The sequence below is a fragment of the Rana temporaria genome, chromosome 6 (genome assembly GCF_905171775.1).
Source record: "Rana temporaria chromosome 6, aRanTem1.1, whole genome shotgun sequence".
In the NCBI taxonomy this organism is placed as follows: domain Eukaryota; kingdom Metazoa; phylum Chordata; class Amphibia; order Anura; family Ranidae; genus Rana; species Rana temporaria.
In genome coordinates this window covers 44085981-44110980 of record NC_053494.1, presented here as the reverse complement: position 1 = coordinate 44110980, position 25000 = coordinate 44085981, and the positions used below count along the sequence as shown (strand labels likewise).

The window sequence follows — 25000 nt, the reverse complement described above, 5'->3', positions numbered from 1 at the left end:
AGGATGCCCCTAATGTAGGTTTTGAGGGTCTTGTCAGAAATTGAGTTCTTCTTTAAGGTCAATGGGTACCAGCAGGGGGTAATCAAGGTTTAACAATGAGTACCGTAATTACAAAATTAATGACTGTTAATGCTCTATACTGGGGATATGCAATTAGCGGACCTCCAGCTGTTGCAGAACTACAAATCCCATGAGGCATAGCAAGGCTCTGACAGCCACGAGCATGACACCCAGAGGCAGAGGCATGATGGGATTTGTAGTTTTGCAACATCTGGAGGTCCGCTAATTGCATATCCCTGCTTTATACCCAAATAGATGTAGTAATTCTGGACACTTCAATACAGAGAAACAATAACAAAAGAAAAAGAGAAACCTTGTAGGGTAGGTGTAAGGCTGGGTTCACACTACGGTTTTCCCGTCCGTCAGCCGCATACGATTTATATGAAAAAACGTATGCGGCTGAAACGGACGGGAACGTATGGCACCGCACATATGTGCGTTTTCCATTAACATTAATGTTAAAGGAAAACGTATGCGGTTGCCATACTGTTTTAAAAACGACCGCAAAACCGTGGTTGAACACGGTTTTGCGTACGTTTAAAAAACGTTTTGCCAGCAAAACGTACGCACCCGGATGCATCCGAGTGCATACGATTTGCAATGCATTGTCTATCTCTACGTTTTCCCGTCCGGGCCCGTACGTTTTCAATACTGAAATCGTATGCGGCTGACGGACGGGAAAACCGTAGTGTGAACCCAGCCTAACAAATGACAGTAAAGAACAATTACAGCCAGCTCCTCTGTTTGATAAATCTCTCCTACACTGTGTAATTGTTTTTTTAAAGCGAACCATGTAAATACCCAATCTTTGATCTTTTATGGCCGTCATGTGACCTCCGGCTGCTCTATTTCTACGATCTACAGGCTACAGAGGGCGGGGCCGAGAGTCCCCTCTGACATTGGGCGGGGAGGTCACGTGAACACTGTGAATGGCCAGAAGAGATCAAAGAAAAGGTATTTGCAAGTTTCATTTTACAAAAACATTTACACAGTGTATGAGAGATTACCATAACAGAGGAGCTGGCTGTAATGGTTCTTTACTTTTACTGCCAGCTTCCAATAGCAACAGGAGGGGGGCTGAGAGGGGAAAGACACACACAGGAGCTGACAGGCAGGGAAGGAGGGTAAGGAAGAGAGGAGAGTAGCTAGATGACTGAGGCCCGTAACCTGAGCACAGTATTCAGGGATCAACAGCCATGATTACCATAGTCAGCAGAGGGGGACAGAGGACAAAAAGGATCAACCAGGTTTTTTACAGCTTAGAAAGCACAAGCACTGTGCCGTTTAATTTGCTATAAGAAGGGAACAGGATCGTTAATTTTTTTGTTTTTTTTGTTTTTTTAGGGTTACAACCACTTTAAGGTTACTCTAGAAGGAAAAGGACCCAATAAACTAGTATAGGGTATGCATTAAAACTAGAAAGCATTGCATAGTAAGCAAAGACCAAGATGTGCTATAGTATCCTACAGTTGTCAGAAAGACACTGATCAACACTGCAGTGGCTGATAGAATGCTGTTTTTTCCAGCAGGACTGTGACAGAAGCCAGCCAAATGACCTGTATCTGTCCAACAGATAGGGCTACACACAGTTTAAAATTTAGTCAGCTCCTGCTGAACTTTGATATGCGAATACCATGGCTTAAGTAAAAAATAAAAATAAATTCTAATTACTGTAAAATCTCTTAAAGTCCATTGAGGGACACAAGAGTTTATGATATTCTTAAACCGGACTTTACTGATGCCTACAGAAAAAACATATTGACACCAGCCACCAAATAACCCCTCCACCCATCACACCTCAGGTTTGTGAGCAAGCAGTACACATGACCAATACACAGAGGGTAGGACGTGTCCCTCAATGAATGTCCGGAAAAAAGTTACAATGAGTACAAAAAAAATATTTTCTTCACTGTTCATTGAAGGATACAGGAATTTAATATGGGATGTCAAGGATACTCTTAAATTGATGGGAAATCCAAAAGCACTCCAACTGAGGGGTGGGCAAGCCATAGAGAACATGTATAGGGATCTTACTACAAAAGTATGTGAATCAACCCCTACTTTATGGCTAATGAGAAGAAAACAAAAATGGAGAACTGATCAACCTGGAGCTTCAATCAGAACAAGGAATAATCACCAGTAAAAAAAAAAAAAACATAGCCCCCATCCAGTAAAATTGAGAAATTGGTGAAGCAACCAACTACTCACCAAAAACTGGTGGAAACAACATTGCCCAAGTGAGAAATGGTGTAGACCAGCACCACAAACAAATTAAAAAAAGGCAACTGTATTGGGTCAAACCCAGATGATGAAGTAGTAGGTGGGACAACTACAGCCATGGCCAAAAGTTTTGAGAATGACACAAATACTAATTTTCACAAAGTCTGCTGCCTCAGTTTTTGAGATGGGAAATTGCATATACTCCAGAAAGTTAGGAAGAGTGATCAGACGAATTGCAATTAATTGCAAAAGTCCTCTTTGCCATGAAAATTAACTTAATCCCATAAAAAAAAATTCCACTGCATTTGTGAAGAAGGCTTCAGGGTGCCCAAGAAAGTCCAGCAAGCGCCAGGACCATCTCCTAAAGAGGATTCAGCTGCGGGATCGGAGTGCCACCAGTGCAGAGCTTGCTCAGGAATGGCAGCAGGCAGGTGTGAGCGCATCTGCACGCACAGTGAGGCGAAGACTTTTGGAAGATGGCCTGGTGTCAAGACAGGCAGCAAATAAGCCACTTCTCTCCAAAAAAAAAACATCAGGGACAGATTGATCTTCTGCAGAAAATATGGTGAATGGACTGTTGAGGACTGGGGCAAAGTCATATTCTCCGATGAAGCCTCTTTCCGATTGTTTGGGGCATCAGGAAAAAGGCTTGCCCGGAGAAGAAAAGGTGAGCGCTACCATCAGTCCTGTGTCATGCCAACAGTAAAGCATCCTGAGACCATTCATGTGTGGGTTGCTTCTCATCCAAGGGAGTGGGCTCACTCACAATTTTGCCCAAAAACACAGCCATGAATAAAGAATGGTACCAAAACACCCTCCAACAGCAACATCTTCCAACAATCCAACAACAGTTTGGTGAAGAACAATGCATTTTCCAGCATGATGGAGCACCGTGCCATAAGGCAAAAGTGATAACCAAGTGGCCCAGGGACAAAAACGTTGACATTTTGGGTCCATGGCCTGGAAACTCCCCAGATCTTAATCCCATTGAGAACTTGTGGTCAATCCTCAAGAGGCGGGTGGACAAACAAAAACCCACTAATTCTGACAAACTCCAAGAAGTGATTATGAAAGAATGGGTTGCCATCAGTCAGGAATTGGCCCAGAAGTTGATTGAGAGCATGCCCAGTCGAATTGCAGAGGTCTTGAAAAAGAAGGGCCAACACTGCAAATACTGACTCTTTGCATAAATGTCGATAAAAGCCTTTGAAACGTATGAAGTGAGTGTAATTATATTTCACTACATCACAGAAACAAAGATCTAAAAGCAGCTTAGCAGCAAACTTTGTGAAAACTAATATTTGTGTCATTCTCAAAACTTTTGGCCACAACTGTACAGTACTGCAAAAACAAAAAAGTGTGTGCCTGGGGGGGGGGGGGGGGGGGGATTTGCGCCGTGTGAACCAGTCTGTGTGCAGCACCCCCTCAGCCCCCCTAATACTTACCTGAGCCCCTTCTCTATCCAGCGATGTCCACGAGTACCTCGGTCGCCTGGAACGCTCTCTCTCTCCTGATTGGCTGAGGCACAGCAGTGGTGCCATTGGCTCCCCCTACTGTCAAAGTCAGTTATCCCATCAGCAGAGAGAGGGGGCAGGGACAAGCCACAGCTTTGTATCTGAATGGACACACGGAGCTGCAGCTCGGCTCGTGTGACCCCATAGCAAGCTGCTTGCTGTGGGGGCACTCAACAGGAGGGAGGGGCCAGGAGCAGTGAAGAGGGACTCGAGAAGAGGGGAATCCAGGCTGCTCTGTGCAAATCCACTGCACAGAGCATGCAAGTATAACATGTTTGTTATTTATAAATAGGGAAAAAAAAAAACACAAGACGTTACAGCTTTTAGCATCTACAACATTACAACACTTAGACAAGCCCTGATCCCCTTGCTACATCTATCCAGGAACGCTCCATTAAAACGAAAGTATAAAAAGATAGACAGGACATACCTTTGCCTTTTCACTAGGTTCACTAGTTGTGCCGTATGGGGTATTGTGCAATTCTTTGGAGACCACACACAAAAATTCTGCCTGGTCTTCATTTCCATAATTATAGGAAGAACCAATGTTGACCAGCTGAAAGGAATATTAACAAAATCAGACAGAATTAGAAATTTAGTACAATATTATCAAAAGTAGACATACAGCATGAAGCAAAATAGCTTAAGAAAACACTTAACTGAGCATTTACCCTGACTGTATTTATTAGACTTAAACGTGTACCTACTGTGCGTTTCAACATCTACTATGGAAAAAGGCATCAATTGCCTATCATTTCATAACAAGGAGACTACTGTCTTTGCGATCATCTCAATCAGAATAAAGCCCTTTTTTAACAAGTAATCCCCACCCCCCAAAAAAAATGTGTCGGTTTGCAGGCGCTAGAAATAGCGCCTGCACTTTTTGAAAGATTGTATTAAAAAAAAAAAAGGCAAATGTGCCCATCACACAGTAGGTTTTGGGATTGATGCTCAACAATTTCCTCAATCAGTGATAACATTCTGGGGGGCAGATAGGCCAAAACTGAACACTCCACGCAGGCAATCATAGCAGACCACTTAAAAAATTCCTGTAATATTTTTCCACAATAAATGAACATCATACAGGAGTCTGAATGCTAGTATTTCAAGGACTACATTTTTTATTTATGGTCACAATTCCATTTTTCCAGATAATCACCCTGTTGTACAAAAAGACTGACAGGCAACTCAAATTCCTAGTGATACGATGTCCCAGTTATCTGATAAATGCACATATTACATCAAACAGTTCCCAAGTACAGTTTGGCAAATAAATTCCCCTGGTAGCTCTTCATTGTGTCAAAGCTTTCTCCAAGACCAAATAAAAAGAGTGTCAGAGCCCTGATAAATATAAATAAATACATTTTAACAAACTTATTAATTTACACACACACACACACACACACACCTTGTTAATGAATTCTACTGTATAAACTCAGGCTGAACCCTTGGATAATTTTTCCCTTTAACCCAGGAAAGTCTAATAGCTGGATTCACGTAGGGCGGCATATGTTTCACCCGGCGTAGCATGTCGTATTTACGCTACGCCGCCGTAAGTCAGAGAGGCAAGTGTTGTATTCACAAAGCACTTGCCTCCTAAGTTACGGCGGCGTATCGTAAATGGGCCGGCGTAAGAGCGCCTAATTCAAATTGTGAAGAGGTGGGCGTGTTTTATGTAAATAAACCATGACCCGACATAATTGACGTTTTTAACGAACGGCGCATGCGCCGTCCATGGACATATCCCAGTGTGCATTGCTCCAAAGTACGCCGCAAGGACTTATTGGTTTCGACGTGAACGTAAATTACGTCCAGCCCCATTCACAGACGACGTACGCAAACAACGTAAAATTTTCAAAATTCTATGCGGGAACATCATCAATACTTAACATTGACTAGGCCAGCTTTTTGTTGGACTAACTATACGCCTGAAAATGCCTTACGTAAACGGCGTATCTTTACTGCGACGGGCAAGCGTACGTTTGTGAATAGGCGTATCTCGCTGATTTACGCATTCTAGGCGTAAATCAGCGTTCACGCCCCTAGCGGTCGGCGGAACTAGACAGCTAAGATAAGACGGCGCAGGCCGTCGTATCTTAGCTACATTTAAGTGTATCTCAATTTGAAAATACACTTAAATGTACGACGGCGCAGATTCAGAGTTACGACCGCGTATCTACTGATATGCCGGCTTAACTCTTTCTGAATCTAGCTATAAAACTCTAAGGCCTCGTACATACGACAGAGTTTCTCGGCAGAATTCGGCGAGAAACTCGGTCAGAGCCGGATTCTGCCGAGAAACTCTGTCGTGTGTACACTTTCGGCCCGTTGGAGCCGCCGAGGAACTCGTCGAGAAAATAGAGAACATGTTCTCTATTTTCTCGTTGTTCTATGGGAGCTCTCGGCCCGCCGAGCTCCTCGGCGGCTTCAGGGCTAAACTCGACGAGGAACAATAAGCGTATTGACAGGTAAATGTGATGATGCCTATATTCTAAAAAGGGGAATAAAACATCTGGTAAAGATTGAAATGCTTCATGTTTGCAAAGGCACAACACTAACTAGAAGGACAACATACACTCCATTTAAGCAACTCTTTCATATTTAAAAACAACAAATATTCATTTACTCTCCTAAGAGTCGGTTCACACATAGACTTTGGGAGGCAACTTGGACACAACTTGAGTATGAATCATCAGGCAACTTACAAAGCAACTTCAAGTCGCCTCTCCAGGACAGGAGGCTTTCCAGTGGCCAATCAAACAACAATCAGCTCTGTGGGAGGGAGGGGGGGGGGGGAGTTTGCCTGAGAAATGAATGTCAATGTATGTCATCTTCCTGGAAAGTTGCTTCAGTTAAGACAGTGATCAGACTTCTGAGGCAACTTCCATTGAAATCAATGGATACAAATTGCCTACAAGTTGCCTAGAAGTCGGATTGAAGTAGTACAGGAACCTTTTCTGAAGTTGGAGCGACTTCAGTAGTGTGTATTAAGACGGCTCCATTCACTTCCATTCATTTTCTCAACCACACAACTTGGGGAGACTTCAAGTCGGATCCCAGGTCGCCCCTGTGTGAACCGGCTCTAATTGGTCACGGTCTTTAAACTGGCAAGAGCACACAAAAAGGACATTTAAAGCAGTGGTTCACCCACACTGACAACATTTTACCATTAAATGAGGCATAGTAGCGCGAGCTACAGTATGCCTGTATTGATTTTTTTATCCCCGTACTCACTGTGCAATCCTCTATAGAAGATTCCGACTCCCCGCGGGGAATGGGCGTTCCTATTAAGAGGGAGGATGATTGACGGCCGGCTATGGCACGTCACGCTCCCCGAAGATAGCCGGAACAGGTCTCGGCTCTTCACGGCGCTATACGGCGCCTGCGCACAGACTATGCGCAGGCGCCGTGAAGCGGCAAGTCCTATTTCGGCTATTTCCGGAGAAGCACGACATGCCATAGCCGGCCGTCAATCATCCTCCCCCTTGATAGGAACGCCCATTCCCCGCGGGGAGTCGGAATCTTCTATAGAGGATTGCACAGTGAGTACGGGGATAAAAAAATCAATACAGGCATACTGTAGTTCGCGGGACGTGTCAGAAATCTTGTTCCCAGTGATCGGGAACAGTGATCTCTGTCATGTCCCAGTGAGCCGATTGCCCCTACGGTTAGAACACACTTAACCCTTTGATTGCCCCCTAGTGTTAACCCCTTCCCTGCCAGTGTCATCGGGGGCATCCCCACATTATGCTGCCACTACCATGTTTCACAGTGGGGATGGTGTTTGGGGTGATGTGCAGTTTGTGGTCTCATCTGACCAGAGCACTTGTTTCCATATGTTTGCTGTGTCCCCCACATGGCTTCTTGCAAACTGCATATAGGACTTCTTATGGCTTTCTTCTTGCCACTCTTCCATAAAGGCCAGACTTGTGGAGTGCATGACCAATAGTTGTCCTGTGGACAGATTCTCCCACCTGACCTGTGGATCCCTGCAGCTGCTCCAGAGTTACCATGGGCCTCTAGACTGCTTCTCTGATTAATGCTCTCCTTGCCTGGAATGTCAGTTTAGGTGAACGGCCATGACTTGGTAGGTTTGCAGTTGTGCCATACTCTTTCCATTTTTCTGGTGATGGGTTGAATATTGCTCTGGATATTTTCTAAAAGCTTGGGATATTTTTTTTTTTTTTAAATAACCTAACGCTGCTTAAAACTTCTCCACAACTTTATACCTGACCTGTCTGGTGTGTTCCCTGGCTTTCATGATGCTGTTTGTTCACCAAGGTTCTCTAAAAAAGAACTCTGAGGGCTTCACAGAAACACCATGTATACAGAGATTAAATTATACACAATTGGACTCTACTTACTAATTGGGTAACTTCTGAATTGGTTCCACTAGATTTTAGTTTAGGGATAGCAGAGTGAAGATCTTTATTTGTATAACATTTTGAAAACCATTTATCATTTTCTTTCCACTTCACAATTAAGTGCCACTTAATGTTGGTCTATCACATAAAGGCCAATAAAATAAAATTTAAGTTTTTGGCTGTATTATGACAAACTGTGGAAAATTTGAAAGGATATGAATACTTTTTCAAGGCACTGTATTGTACAAAACCCTCCCAATTGATTAATTTGTTGGCATACTATACTAAATAGCAATTTCACGGAGTTGTTCCATAGTAAGCATCATTCAGCGGTTTGCAAAATGAATTGCTGGATGCCTTTTTAAAAGGAGATATTGACATAACAGTAAAATAGTGTTCTAAACTCGTCAACCCCAATGCCAGGTCCACACTATTGCAAACTGGATGCGGGATCTCGGCATCCAATTCACAATAGCAGGAGAATGCGACTGGCTCTCTATGGAGCCAGTTCACATATCTGATGCGGCTCTAGTGTAAATTTGCACAGAAGCCCTGTGTGTCTCGGTCTGTTTCAGGTCAGAATTCAGACCAAAATTCAGGCTGAAATTGCACCTGAAACTAGGAACCAAGACGCACAGGACCCCAGCTGTGAGCCACATTGGCATGCAGTGTGAACCCAGCCTTAAAAAGGGGTTGTAGACCCTCATTTTTTTCCCCACCTAATGCATCCTATGCATTAAGGTGAAAAAACTTCTGTCACTGACCGGCACCCCAGTTTTACTGAACCTGAGCCCGTAAATTCCCACGCCAGAGACGCGCTCTGCCCCTCTGCCTGTTGTCTCAGGTCCCGCTGCTGTCAATCAAATCCAATGACACAAATGCTGGACACGGGAGTGCACTCGCAAGGTAACCCCCCGGGAGAGCACTTCTCCTAGGGGGTCATACGATGCGGGGAGAAGCTACCAGCGCCGCTGGGGTACCCCAGAAGTTGAGGACCGGGGCAACTCTGTGCAAAATTAACTGCACAGTGGAAGTAAAAAAAAAAAAAACAAAGCTTTACAATGACTTTAACGATCGTTCTCATTGCTCATACAATGTCAAAATTGTTTCCATGGCTGTGTAAACCTGACAAGAACGGCAATGTGACAAGCTGCAAATACCCTAAACTATAAACCGGCATCTATAAATCAAGTGCAAAAGTCAGGGCCAGAGATATTCACTTTAAAGACTATTCTCATTCAATTAATTGACTTTTTTCCTCAGGTGAGTTGCAAATTGAAACTGACATAAGCATTCAGCTTTCCATTTTAAACCGACTCGTGTGATGGTAGGAAGTTGTAAACTGCACCCTGGATATTTTAGGGGGTTAATCTGGATTTTTGACAAAACACAGCTTAGCCTATAGCAATAGAGTTTTAAGTACAGCTAGAGAAATCCTTTAACGTTTCTCATTAATTTACTAAAAAGGTAAAAAAGATAGCCAAGCAGGCAAGCAATGCTTTCAGGCAGTGATTTTCATTCAGAATTAAAATACAGGAGAAAGTGGAGGGGGGGGTGCCATAACCAAGCACAGTAGGAGACTGGGATCTGCAACACAACATGCTGGCCCTAATGGCATTCTGCTCACAATTAACAGTTAGTTGGCAAGGCCATGCATGTGTACATAAAGGGTACAGAAGAGGAAAGAATACAGAGCTGTGTGCAATACAGGACACACCTCACCGCTGAATTTCTGGAGGATGGTCTCCTCCTCTTTTACTTCCCTTGAAACAATGAGCAGAAACTCTGACTGTCGATCCCGCCTGCATCCATACATGGAACCTATGCTGACAAACTGCAACCACAGCAAATACATAGTAACCATGCTGGAAAACAAATGCCTAGCCAAACAAGCAGTCAAGAGAAACATGAAAGTGCCTAGGCCAGTGATGGCGAACCTTGGCACCCCAGATGTTTTGGAACTACATTTCCCGTGATGCTCACTACACTGCGGGAAATGTAGTTCCAAAACATTGGGGGTGCCAAGGTTCTCCATCACTGTCCTAGACATTGGTTAAAAATTCCTACTCTGTCATTCTATCAAATACAACATACCAAGGAACTCTACAAAAAATACTGATTTTGGGCTACCCTAAACTAGAGGTCTTTCTCCCTCAACTTCTTCTCCTCTCCAGCACTGAAGCCTCAGAATGCCTTTTTGGCTTTCTATGAATTAGGGAGTATTGGATGCCCATGTTGCCCACCGGGCACTTGTTTTTCCCCACAAATACCCTTGGTGGAATCGAAGGAACCAGCATGTGGTGGGGAACATTGGCACCAACACCTCTTGGGAGTGCTGGATATCTTTCTGAGGCTGTAGCAATGGGTGGAGAAGAAGCAGTTGACACGAGAGGCAGAAGAAACAGGCAGCTAAAGAGGAGAGCATACATTATTATTCTATTGCAAGAAAAGTTCATTTTCAAATCTTTAGACATCCAACAATGGTTTACAGTTTATATGACATTAACCCACCATACAGCTGAAATCACTTACCATTCAGATCTTGGTGGTGTGGTCACGTGCCTTAAAAACACACATTTCACAGCACGCTGCAAGAAGGCATTTACCACAATGTACTGCCATTATTTGGAAGGCACTCTTAAAGTAGCGCACAATCCACTTTTACTGCAGCGCACCAAAACATAGGCCATGCTTTGTGTGCTGCTCATTCTCAGCATAGCAGGCAGTATTTCTTATGGTTTTGCTTAAGATCTGAACAGTAAATTTAGTGCAAGAACTGTTGCTTGTTCTCCTAAAATAGGGCAGGCTGATCACAAAGCTAATCCGCATGGCCTGAATGATTAGAAAGTGCCAAACACGAGCATATGGCCTATTAAAAGCAGTAATAGTCTATTAGAAAAATGTATGCACATTCCCAAATATTTTACTCCTACAAGTACAGAAAAATAACATTTGATATGCCAGAAATGCACTCATCGTCTAAGACCTGTTGTGGACTGACAACTCATGTCATTTTTAAGGTGTTATGGTGTCAGCCCTGCCAAGATGACCTTTGCCTAAACTATTTCAACCATTTCCACTCTCCTATCTCCACCAACAGACACGAATAATCCTGCAGTGCCCAGATAAAAACCAGAAGGGCCAATTTAACTTCTTTAAAAACTTGCCATACATTGACTGAACTTTGTGGGGTTCAGCAGGGACTGGCTGAATTCCGATCCATCCATGACCATTCCCATTCCATATAAAGTTCATTTAATGATCGACTTCTCAGAACCAGCTTGTTTACTTCCAACCAATTGGCTGTGGGGCTGATCAGTGTACTCTGACAGCAGAGCAGTCCCTGCTGTCAGAATACAAGAACACAGCAGGGAGGATCGCTCCATCCACTCCACTTGTGTGGATCAGCTGATCCATGTATATGGTCAGTCTTCAATAACAGATAACGTGTTCAGAAGACACAGGACAGCTCTGAATTTCTGACAATCAGTTTTTTTTTTCACCCATTGAACAGATAACAAGATCCCTTCAATGGTTTATGTAAAAGGATAAGTTCACCTTTGGGCGCATGTTACATGTTCTAGCCACTTTTGGGACGAAACATGTAACGTGACAGCGGGTCGAGGATCTTCTCCCCGCACTCGCTGTCACCATTTGAAAAAAGCATGGCAGAGTTCTGTGAATGAATGAACTACAAGTGCTAACATCCTTTGTGGCTGACAGCTTGTAGTTCCCAATGACTGCTCTGGGTAGTCGATTGATTTCTCCTGTCATTGTGTAACTGCCCGCCCTTTCAAGCAGACATTTTACACTGACAGTCTGCAGGAGCCATGCATTGCACCCATGATCTACTGATCATGGGTGCATTGGCTCCTACAAAAAAATAAATCATAAATGCACATTTTTCTTCATCTGCAAAAAATTTGCATTTATTCATTATTTTTTTCAAAAAGATTAACTTATCCTTTAGACCAGAAACGAGCAAACAACAAGAGGCCGTAATACTGTACATGAATGTCACTTCCACTTAATTTTGTAAAACAAAAACATAGTTTGTCAAAAGCAAGCAGTTCACAGTAAATCGTATGCCATTGCATTTACTTTTAAAAGGAACAATTATAGAAACATTTCCAATTAAACACCGTAAGCTACTCTCATGGCTTACCTGCTCAAACTTCCAGCCATCAGACATTGTGGAGACCATCTGAGTGAGCTCTTCCTCCTGACACTGCAGCACTCTGTAAACATGTTTAACTGGCACCTTGCAGTGGACAGAAAAAAGTTGAATAGTTATTGAAATAATAATTTGCTAGCTATACTCCCTTATGTGGGAGGCAGACAAAAGCTATTAAAAAGTATAAATGTATAGTAGCACAGTTACCACATTCATTTTAAATACTTGACAAGAATGCCTGCACTGGAACAGGCAACGTACAGACCCCAAACACACCTCCAAGACAACCACTGCCTTGCTAAAGAAGCGGAGGGTAAAAAGGTGATGGACTGGCCAAGCAGGTCTCTAGACATAAATCCTATTGAGCATTTGTGGGGCATCCTCAAACAGAAGGTGGGGGAGCGCAAGGTCTCAGACATCCACCTGCTGCGTGATTTTGTCGGGGGAATAGCGGAAAAAGGACTCCAGTGGCAACCTGTGACTCTCGGGTGAACTTCATGCCAAAGAGGGTTAAGGCAGTGCTGGAAAATAATGGTGGGCACACAAAATATTGACACTTTGGGCCCAATTTGGACATTTTCACTTAGGGGTGTACTCACTTTTGTTGACAGCAGTATAGACATTAATGGCTGAGTGTTGAGTTATTTTAAGGGGACAGCAAATTTACACTGTTATTCAAATATATACACTTTACTACTTTACATTGTAGCAAAATGCAATTTCTTCAATGTTGTCACAGGGAAAAAAATATAAAATATTTACAAACATGCAAGGGGTGTACTAAATTTTGTGAGATACTATCTCTATGTGCATGTTCTTTGAAATTAAAGAAATATATATATTTCTGTATTCGCCTATAGTAGGTGTCAGATGTGAATTTACTTTGTTTTGGTTTGCAATTGAGCTTTTGGAGACCCCTCTCCAAACAAATTTAGGCATGCAATTTTTAATTAGATATCCCTGGCATACATACAACTTTTGTAACCCTAAAGCAAAAGGCCAAGTTGGCCCCTTCAGTGGTTACAGCAGAAAAAAGGTGAAGGTTCTGGAGTGGCCATCACCTTAATATCATCAAGCCACTCTGGGGAGATCTGAAATGTGTGGTTCATGCAAGATGACCCAAGACTTTGCATGACCTGGATGAATATTGCCAAGACGAATTGGCAGCTGTACCACCTGCAAGAATCTGGGGCTTCAAAGACAATTACAAAAGACTGAATGCTGTCATTGATGCTAAAGGGGGTAATAACAGTATCAAGAACTAAGGGTATGGGGACTTTTTAAAAGGGGTCATTTTAATTGTTAATTTGTTGCCATGTTTTGTTTTTAGGATTGTGCCATTCTGTTTTAACCTACAGTTTAATATGAATCCCCCCCCCCCCCAAATGCCTGCATACCAAAAAGGCAAACTTTTAAGCACAACTGTGAAATCACAGAAAGAAAAAGAAAGAAAACCACACGCGCCTATGATGCAATATCTGTCCAGTGCTGCATCTGTCCCCCGCCACCTATAAGACCAAGAACTGAGCGATCAAACATCACTGATCATTCAGTTTTCGGTCTTCAGTTAGAGAGCGGGGGACAGTCAGTGGCTCTTTGTTCTACCCCTCCAGCACTTACTGGAGTGCTGGGCTGTGGAGGGGGGCTGGCTCAGGCTCTCAGAGGCATGCTGAGAGGGTGAACTAGCTGCCAGGCAAGAATATGGGCGGATACAGACAAGTCGGGATCCATTCAGAGCCTGGACTGGCTGAGACGTCAGCCGACAGTGGACTTTAGCTCATTGTTGGCCAAATATGGGTAACAGGAGTACAGAACTAAAAATGCACTCCTTTAGGTATAACTAAAGGCAAAAGTTTTTGTTTTGGATAAAGTGTAGAGGGATTAGAAAACCCATTAGGTTCTTATTGTGGTCTGGGCCCCTATTAGGGAGATTCACCCTCTGTTTGTCCTGGTTACCATCATTAAAAGTGAAATAAAATTCCAGATTTTGGGTTGTCCTCTGAAAAAGTAAAAGTAAGAGAGGGGAAATTGCCCAATGGGAACATTGGCTCTGGTGATCTGGAGGGCCCCAGAGGATTCCCTTAATTTGCAGGGATATGCTCACTTCCTGTTTTGACTATGGGACAGGAAGTGAAGGGAAAGCTCCCCAGTGGGACACAGATCCCATCTTTGTTTGCTAGTGTCCAATCTCCTGTAAGCCACTGTATAACACTCTTGTGTGAGAATTAAACCAGTGTCCCCAATAATGAAGTATAGAATGAGAAGCTGTAAATTAAGTTCCACAGAAATGTCACCATCCCTTGTTGCAATTGTTAAATTTTCCCGAGCAACCTAAAGTGTCAAAATACGATTGAGCGATTAAAATTAGTTTGACTGCTCAAAACTGAGTGGCAGATTGTTGAAGGGTTCCTTTCATACAATCCCCTTTTATTCAATCAAAAATAGATGGAAGGTTTATAAAGTTTCAACATGCTATACGTTTCTCATTTGGAATGAAACAAAAAAATTACCCTAGTTATGTGTATGTAAGTTTACATTATGTAATGAAACACATCCACAGTTTGTCATCTTTTTTCCCCCATTAAGATTTTTGACCTCAAATAGTGCTAATTAGCTTAGAAGATTTTCTGGCCAGGAATTCCCTTAGCTTACTTTACACTCATCTGCTGCAGCCCTCAGCCCCTGCTAGACTTTGCTTGCATCACTCAGTCCATTAAAACAAACTCTTTCACTGATCTCATAAAAGTAAAGTAACCTCCTCCTCGGGTTGGTGTTCTGCAGATCTGCGTATCAGTACAGATGCTGTTAGCATTAACTGCCACGGCTAAATTTGAGATTCATTATCTGGGTGACGTAAATAATCTCAGCTCAATGAATGTTTTGTCTGTTCTGGTACAGATAAAATATATACTGAGGGCACTTTGTTAATGTTGTTCGTATCTGCTGCAGAGGACTTCCTTTTATGGAACATTTTGTGTATTTTCATTCTCTCAGTTTACTGAAATGCCAGCAAGCACAGAACAAACTGTTAATGTTAAGAGTCAAAGCAGAATATAGCATGCTCTTCAAGATGCACAAAATTATATATATATATATATATATATATATATATATATATATATATATATATATATATATATATATATATATATATACACACACACATACACATATATACATACACACACACACTGTATCTCACATTTTTTGAAAATATTTTATTATATCTTTTCATGTGACAACACTGAAGAAATGACACTTTGCTACAATGTAAAGTAGTGAGTGTACAGCTTGTATAACGGTGTAACTTTGCTGTCCCCTCAAAATAACTCAACACACAGCCATTAATGTATAAACCACTGGCAACAAAAGTGAGTACACCCCTAAGGGAAAATGTCCAAATTGGGACCCAAGGTATCAATAGTATCAACTGGTTTTCCCCACACAAGCTCGACATTATCTGAACCAAATACGTTTATCTTGATCTCATCAGACCACAGGATATGGTTCCAGTAATCCATGTTCTTAGTCTGCTTGTCTTTAGCAAACTGTTTGCCGGCTTTCTTGTGCATCATCTTTGAAAGAGGCTTCCTTCTGGGACAACAGCCAAGCAGACCAATTTGATGCAGTGTGTGGCGTATGGTCTGAGCACTGACAGGCTGACCCCCCATCCCTTCAACCTCTGCAGCAATGCTGGCGGCAGCACTCATGTGTCTCTTTCCCAAAGACAATCTCTGGATAAGACGCTGAGCATGTGCACTCAACTTCTTTGGTCGACCATGGCGAGGCCTGTTCTGAGTGGAACTTATCTTGTTAAATTGCTGTATGGTCTTGGCCATTGAGCTGCAGCTCAGTTTCAGGTAATCTTTTTAAAGCCTATGCTACCTTAATGTAGAGCAACAATTCTTTTTTTTCAGATCCTCAGAGTTCTTTGCCATGAGGTACCAAGTTAAACTTCCAGTGACCAGCATAAGAGAGTGATAATGATAACACCAAATTTAACACACCTGCAACCCCCATTCATACCCGAGACCTTGTAACACTAACGAGTCACATGACATTGGGGAGGGAAAATAGCCAATTGGGCCCAATTTGGAGATTTCAACTTAGGGGTGTACTCACTTTTGTTGCCAGCGGTTTAGGCATTAATGGCCATGTGTGGAGTTATTTTGAGGGGACACTGTTATACAAGCTGTACACTCACTACTTTACATTTCTTCAGTGTCACACGAAAAGATAGAATAAAATATTTTCAAAAATGTGAGGGCTGTACTCACTTATGTGAGTACTTCACGTTTATGATGCCTGTAATCAGTAAAGCCAGTGTTTTTTGGGGCCTCTTTTTGTATCGGACCCTTCTGCTGTAACAAAAAAAAAAATGCATAGTGTAATCTGGAATATTTCAGTAGGAATATTTTCACACACCAGTGTAAACTCCAGAAACACCTTTTCTAATTTTTGTTGAGACTTTTTTTTTATTGTTTACTGATCATTTTCAGACACAGTAGTAAAAGAAAAATCTTTAAAAATATGTCAGTTGTCAAAAGAACATGAAGTGAGATGAAGTATGGGAATGCCTGTTCCAGTGGGATTTCCTATGGCTTTGGGAGATTCCACCAGTTCACATTCTGTCTCTGGGCAGGCACACCAGCTGGAGCCATGTACTATGTTAGTGTAGAAACTAAAAGTAAAACATGCCCCCCCCCTCCATTTTGAAAAGAGTAAAAAAGAGATTTTTAATACAGCTTACCTGTAAAATCTTTTTCTTGGAGTACATCACGGGACACAGAGCGGCATTCATTACTATATGGGTTATATGGAGTACCTTCAGGTGTAGACACTGGCAATCTCAAACAGGAAATGCCCCTCCCTATATAACCCCCTCCCATAGGAGGAGTACCTCAGTTTTGTAGCAAGCAGTATGCCTCCCAAAATGGTCCTCAAAAAAGAGGGGTGGGAGCTCTGTGTCCCGTGATGTACTCCAAGAAAAAGATTTTACAGGTAAGCTGTATTAAAAATCTCTTTTTCTTTATCGTACATCACGGGACACAGAGCGGCATTCATTACTATATGGGATGTCCCAAAGCAATGCTTACAATGAGGGGAGGGAGAACATCTCCAAGACAAAAGGATTTAATTTAGAGATATACTCAAATCATAATAAATCCAACTTAGTTGAGAAAAATAATTTTAAATTTTAAATTTAACTCAAAAAAGAGGAGCCCCCGGAATCCGAGGGTCTCAAACTGCAGCCTGCAGCACTGCCTGCCCGAAGGCAGTATCAGTATTCCTTCTTACGTCCAACTTGTAGAATTTTGTAAACGTGTGGACAGAAGACCAGGTTGCCGCCTTGCAAACTTGAGCCATAGAGATCTGGTGGTGTGCTGCCCAGGAGGCGCCCATGGCTCTAGTAGAATGAGCCTTTAATGATACTGGAGGAGGCAACCCTTTCAAGCCGTAGGCCTGAGTGATTAATTGCTTAATCCACCTAGAAATGGTGGACTTTGCAGCTGCCTGCCCCTTCTTGGGCCCATCCGGTAGAATGAACAGCACATCTGTTTTCCGGATCTTCTTTGTAGCTTTAAGATAGGCCTTCATGGCCCTGACAATATCCAAGGTATGCAGCAACCCTTCCTTTCTGGAAGTAGGTTTAGGGAAGAAGGATGGTAATACCAAATCCTGGTTCAAATGAAAACTGGATATGACCTTCGGTAGGAAGGAAGGATGAGGGCGGAGAACGACCCTGTCCTTATGAAAAACAAGATATGGTTCCTTACAGGATAAGGCCGCTAGCTCCGAAACTCTTCTTGCGGAAACTATGGCAACCAAAAATACTAACTTCCTTGTCAGTAGAACCAAAGGAATTTCAGCCAACGGCTCAAACGGTTGTTTCTGTAAACTTGACAGAACAAGATTTAAATCCCACGGACAAAGCGGGGATTTAACTGGAGGTCTAATACGTAAGACCCCTTGAAGGAAGGTCTTAACCAGCGAGTGGGTGGCCAGCGGCCGCTGAAACCACACTGACAGAGCAGAAATCTGTCCTTTGATTGTGCTTAATGCCAATCCTTTATCCACTCCTAGCTGGAGAAAACTTAATACTCTATCGATGGTAAATTTGCGAGAAAGCCATCGCTTGGACTCACACCAGCCTACATAGGCCTTCCAGACCCTGTAATAAATCACCCTAGAGACCGGTTTCCTGGCTCTGATTAGGGTAGAGACTACTTTCTGAGACAGACCTCTACCCCTGAGAATCAGGGATTCAGCTTCCAGGCCGTCAAATTTAGATGCCGTAAGGCAGGGTGGAGGATCGGACCTTGCGATAGCAGGTCTGGCCGTAGAGGAAGAGTCCAAGGGTCTCCCACTACCATCTTTAGGATGAGTGAGTACCATGCCCTTCTGGGCCATGCTGGAGCTACCAGGATGACTGGTATGTGTTCCACCCGGATCCTGCGCAGCAGGCGGGGTAGTAACTGGAGCGGGGGAAACGCATAAAGAAGTTTGAACTGATGCCAAGGGCAAACCAACGCATCGGTTCCGCATGCCATCGGATCCCTTGAGCGGGATATGAACCTGTCTAGTTTCTTGTTGAGTCTCGATGCCATGATATCCACGTACGGCACTCCCCATCTTTGGCAGAGTGCTTGAAAGACTTGTGGATGCAGAGACCATTCCCCCGGCCATAGAGTCTGGCGGCTTAAGAAGTCCGCCTGAAAGTTGTCCACTCCTGGAATGAATATTGCCGATATGCAGGGCACATGCGCCTCTGCCCATAGGAGAATCAAGCTCACCTCTCTCTGAGCGGCTTGACTCCTGGTTCCCCCTTGGTGATTTATGTATGCCACGGCCGTGGCATTGTCTGATTGAATTCTCACCGGGAACCCCTGCAATTTTGACGTCCAAGCCCTGAGGGCTAGTCGAGCAGCTCTGAGCTCCAAGATGTTGATGGGCAACTGCTTCTCTGGCTTTGCCCAAGTACCTTGGCGAGTGCAACCATCCAAAATTGCTCCCCAGCCCGTCAGGCTGGCATCTGTGGTCACTATCTTCCAAGCCACTGGGCTGAAAGACTTCCCCTTCAGTAGATTCTGAGGGTCTAACCACCAACACAGACTTTGTCGGACTCTTGATAAGAGCGGCAACGGGATATCCAAGGCCTGTGGCCTTCTGCTCCATGCTGACAGGATGGCTGCCTGTAGGATGCGAGTGCTTAGAACCAGTAGGATTAATTCCTTGATGGCTTTTACCTTCCTCAGAGGTAGGAACACTCCTTGTTGTTCTGTGTCTAATCTCATGCCGAGATATTCCAACTGCCTTGTGGGCTGGAAAGCTGACTTTTCTCGATTTAGGACCCAGCCGAATCTCTCGAGGTATTGGACCGTGAGGGCCACTGCTCGCTCCAAGCCGGGAGACGAGTGGTCTATGACTAGGAGGTCGTCCAGGTATGCTAGGATCGTGACCCCTTGGATCCTTAGCTTGGCTAGGATCGGAGCTAGGACCTTCGTGAACACCCGGGGGGCCGTAGCCAACCCGAAGGGAAGCGCCACGAATTGGAAGTGACGCGAAGCCACCATGAAGCGTAGATATCTTTGATGTGGCTGATAAATTGGAACATGAAGGTAGGCATCCTTTATGTCTATGGACGCCATGAAGTCGTCCTTCTGGAGTGTGGCAGCTGCTGACCGCACGGATTCCATCCGAAATGAGCGGATCTTTAGATATGCATTTACCATCTTTAGGTCCAAAATTGGCCTGACATCTCCATTGGATTTTGGGATGATGAATAGGTTGGAGTAGAAACCCAGCCCCTGTTCCAGGACTGGTACCTCTACTATTACTTCCTGGGAAAGTAGATGATCTAATGCCGATCTTAATGCGGCTCCCTTTTCCGGATCGTTTGGAATCCTCGACTTCTGGAAATGAGGAGGAGGAAACCTTAGGAAATCTAATTTGTAGCCTGTGGCCACGGAAGACCGTACCCACTCGTCGGGAATGCTGGCTTCCCAAATCTCTGAAAAGAGTCGCAGCCTTCCCCCCACCTTCGTGGGTGGGGGCGCCCCTTCATAAGGTTGGCTTGGGGGCTGGTTTTGCTGGTTTGCGAAACCACTGCCTTTTGCCTCTAACAGCCTGTCCTTGTGATCTGCTGTTGAAGCCGAAGTTTGCTTTTGCAGGAGGCCGTCGATACTGCTTGGCATTAGAGGGCCCCTGCCCAGGGGAATACTGTCGTTTAAACGCAGGCCCCTGAACCTTCTTCTTAGTTGGCAAGAGAGTACTCTTGCCGTTTGAAATGGTCTGAATGTATTTATCTAGGTCTTCTCCGAAGAGTCGTCCTCCATGGAAGGGGAACCCTACCAGGAGCTTCTTGCATGGGGGCTCAGCCTCCCAGCTTTTTAACCATAAGAGTCTTCTCATATGGATAAGGGATAACGATAAACGTGACGCTTGCTGGATAGAATCCTTGATGGCGTCTACCGTAAAACATATGGCCTTAGGGACATCCGAAAATTCTTCTGCCTGCTGGGCAGGAATAAGTTTAAGCATCTGCTTAAATTGATCCGATAATGCTTGAGCGACCCCAATCGCAGCCACAGCTGGCTGTACTACTGCCCCTGCAGTAGTGAAGGAGTTCTTAAGTAGTGCTTCCAAGCGCTTATCAACTGGATCCTTGAACACCTGTATGTTTTCTACAGGGCATGTTAACGATTTGTTAACACATGAGATGGCTGCGTCCACTGCAGGAGTAGCCCATCTTTTGGAAAATTTTTCTTCCATAGGATATAGGACAGAGAACTTCTTAGGTGGTAAGAAGATCTTATCTGGCTTGTTCCAATCTTGGAACAAAACTCCCTCTAATAGAGGATGGATCGGAAACACAGCATTGCTTTGAGGCGCCCTCAGTGAGCCCAAAGCTGAAACCGTCGATACCTGGAGATCTGGTACTGGCAAGTTGAATGCCCTATGGACCAAGTCCTTGAATCCACCAGCTCTCCCTCAGGGAGACTGCCCCAGACTCCTCTGTATCCGGATCCTCGATCCCTGAACCTACTTGGTCCTTGTCCAAGAGGTCGTCCAATTCCCCTGAGGAAAGGACCTCCTCTTCTGAGGGTCCGCGCTCGGGCGACGGAGATCTATTCCGCTTACTGCCCCGCATAGCTGCGGCTATCATTTTACCCATGCTTTTCTGCATCTCTTTTAAAGAGGTGAGTAATACCTCCTCCGTGACCATCTTAGGGTTGGACTGACCCGCGTCAGCTCCAGCCCCAGACCCTGATGGCCCCAAGGCTCCCTGTGGGGAAAGCAGCGGCATAGCTTTGTCCGAGACCTCAGACTCTCTGGGGGAATCCCCACCTCTTGTACCCTTGTTTTTTGATGCCATGGTACAATACCGAGGTACACCTGCTACTTATTGGTACCTGGGACTTATAAATAGTTAAATGCCCAAACACCTGTTTGGGGGATAAAAAAATGCTTCCTCTCCCCTAGATGACACTTTTTTTTTTTTTTTTTTTTTTCAAAAAAAAATCTTTTTTTTTTTTTTTTTTTTCAAATCTAGGAAAGAAAAAACATTCTGTCCCCCTGAGTAGTATTGCAAGAAAAACTATGAGATGGAAAAGAAACAGCCTATTCCTAGGCTTGAAAACAGTCTTTCTGAAGACTGCAATATTCTTTCTGGCCACTGTGTGTCCTCGGCGCCCCGTGCTTGCCGTTCTGGTCTTTCCTCCTCAGTTCCAAAGTATTGAATGAGCTATATGGAACAAACAAGGAAGGGCCGCCCCTTCCTTAAGCCACTGACCCGCCCTTCCCCCCCAGCAATCTCAAACAGGAAATGCCCCTCCCGACAGGGGGGGGGTGGGGTTGGGAGGAAGGGACCTCTCTGCTCCAGCAAACTGCAGCCTGCAACCATGAGGAGGTCAGCGTTTTGCCTGCTTTGCAGGCCGTGAGGAGGAAGACTGAATGGAGCATCGCCTGGAGGCTTGCAGGTAAGCACAGCTCTCTGACACACACATATACTTTTATATCACACAGGCCCCACTCAATGCTTTTCCAACACTACAAGGGAGGTCACATCTTATGGGGAATAATACATATAGAGCCATCCTATCTTTATGATATGTGACTAGTTTGCCAGATGCAGTGCATAACTTTAGGCATGTCCCCTGTGACCCCCCAGAAAAAACCTGCTAAGAACCAAGTTCCGCAAGTTTTCCCCTCACTTACCTGCTCCATGCCGCAGGACTTTGCCAAGCAAGAGGCCCAATCTTCCCCCATCTCGGTGGGGATGTCTAGACCTTCAGGCCCTGGGTTCCTATGAAGGATCCACTGTCCTGGGCCCATATAGCACTCTGGCAACAGAAACATTAGGCACCCAAAGGTTTCTAAGTTCTGGGCCCAGGGTCCAGCTCTCTAAAAAGAAAAGCATTATGGGCTATACCCCAAGGGTTTGGGGTCCGGTTACTGACCACTTTAGCGCTGAGGCTTTTTTGGACAGAACCGGTTAGCTCACCTAATCCCAAGGATGTGGAGGCAAGCTAAACCATGACTAACACCTAAGACACTGGCGGAAAAACTGAGGTACTCCTCCTATGGGAGGGGGTTATATAGGGAGGGGCATTTCCTGTTTGAGATTGCCAGTGTCTACACCTGAAGGTACTCCATATAACCCATATAGTAATGAATGCCGCTCTGTGTCCCGTGATGTACGATAAAGAAAGGAGGGTTATAAAGATGGGAGGGGAAAAAAAAAAAAAAAAGGGAAGGGGGAGTAAAAGAGGATTGACACCCCTCAATTTTAATTTGCCATCTGTGTCCCCACTTGATAGATTTCCGGCTCACTTCCTGCCCCTTTGCCAAAACAAAGTCTCGGACGAGAGGGCATCCGTGATAGGCGGAACACCGAACACAGTGTCTGCTGGGAAGCTGAGTGTTCCGCCTATCACGGAACAGCAGAAGGAGGCGGCGTGGCTTTTGAATAACGGGCGGCCGCGGTCTGACTGAGAGTCTGCACGATAGGTTACCGACAGAATTAGAGCCTGGCAGAATTGTTCCAGTGATTGGAGATAGAGAACAAGTGATAATGGACGGCCACGGTCTGACAGATTCTGCATGTCAGGGATAAGGTAAGGGATCGTCGAGACATGCAATGGCACAGTGAGGTATGCAGTGAGGCATGTAATGGTGGCACAGTGAGGCATGTAATGGTGGCACAGTGAGGCATGTAATGGTGGCACAGTGAGGTGAGGTGAGGCATGACTAGTAGGAAGGGGGTCATCTTATATAGTGAGTATATCCCAAAACCAACATTTTAGCTGGAAAATTAGGGGGTCGTCTTATACGCTGGCAAATACGGTACCTCTCTATCTATATATAGCAAATTGGTGTGCCAAGATTATCACATTACATTTCAGCTTGCCTATTGACATGTTGGACGGTCAATGTCAAAGCTGAAAATAGAAGCATGATTAGTTCAGTCTGTGACCCATATCCCCATTTGACCTTACACTTAAATACAAGACATTACTAAAGCTAAAGAGGAGACACTGCAATGTACTTATCACAGGCTAAACCTAAGCCAAAAGTAACAGACAAGGGTACAGAGTACAATATTGACCAAAGAGAAAGAACAATTATATTAGTCTACATTTATCACAGGTATCTGGTACAGTTGTCAGACTCTCTATATAAAACATGAATAGAACATTGGAAAGTGTAAAACACGAGTAGGACTCTTCTACCATGAGTTTTCCAGGACCAAATCCATCCCCCACCACCCAATGTCACAAAGCCTCACCTGTGATGTTTTACTGTCCCTCTCTCTTATTCTGTCCTTTACAATCTTAATTAATGATGTGATATTGTAGAATTCGGCTTCTTCCAGAACACCTGTTAAAAAGGACAAGATGTAGCAAAGGTCAGTTGCATTTGAAGAAAACCTCACCTATCTGGACTCAGAAGTCACTGGAAATGGAGTGCATTATAAGGTTTTGAGTTTCAGGTCTATCCAGCAACAGCCTATTAATATACATTTGTTCCCTATTCCTCTGAATATGCATTCTAAGGCAGCACTAGGTAGAATACACATTGTATAGGAACCTGGCGCAGAACACCACCACATTGATCTTTAGGCAGCATTAACATCTTGGGCATTATTAAAGCAGAAACACAATGACAGCATGCAAAAAAGAGTAGCCTTTGAGTAGCCAGGTTGAGTATTGTAATAAAGTACATCTATGGTCAAATTGAAAAACCATTCATTTTCACATTGTATTGCAGGTCTAATTCCAATAATCAGAATAATTTAATTAAGGATCCACACATTTACTTCACTATGCCGTGTTGAGAAGTCACTGCTATGTCACAGAATTCACGGAGGCCGCCTTCTGAACTACAGAAATGCTGAGAGGAGGGAGATGCTTTTAAGGAGGTGGAGCCCTACAGGAATTAAAGAAAGAAATGCCCAAGGAATCACTGTTTGCAGACAGCAAGGCACCATGGGATATGTAATCCTTATGGCCTGTACACACGATCCGAAAATCTGACGACAGATCGTCCGACTTTTTTCGCATAATAGTCGCAAGTAGAATTTGAAGGTCAGGAAAATTCTCTGAAAAAACAAAAAACACGACAGAAAAAAGTGACGTCATGTGTTGTAATACATTTGTATTTTCGGA

The 25000-nt window shown here is 44.1% G+C and overlaps 1 protein-coding gene across 3 annotated transcripts in view; it reads right to left on the bottom strand.

Moving 5' to 3' along the window:
• The window catches only part of LOC120943429 (BTB/POZ domain-containing protein KCTD5-like), a 75641-nt gene that overhangs the window by 13335 nt on the left and 37306 nt on the right, over window positions 1–25000 (bottom strand). For 2 of the 3 annotated variants that reach the window (XM_040356719.1, XM_040356720.1), the window contains exons 3-6: window positions 24121–24212; window positions 12324–12419; window positions 9876–9992; window positions 4225–4350 (exon numbers count right to left, since the gene is read on the bottom strand). In XM_040356719.1, coding sequence (XP_040212653.1) covers window positions 4225–4350; window positions 9876–9992; window positions 12324–12419; window positions 24121–24212 — 431 coding nt within the window. The remainder of the gene's footprint in view (window positions 1–4224; window positions 4351–9875; window positions 9993–12323; window positions 12420–24120; window positions 24213–25000) is intronic. The other variant, XM_040356721.1, reaches the window with a different exon arrangement.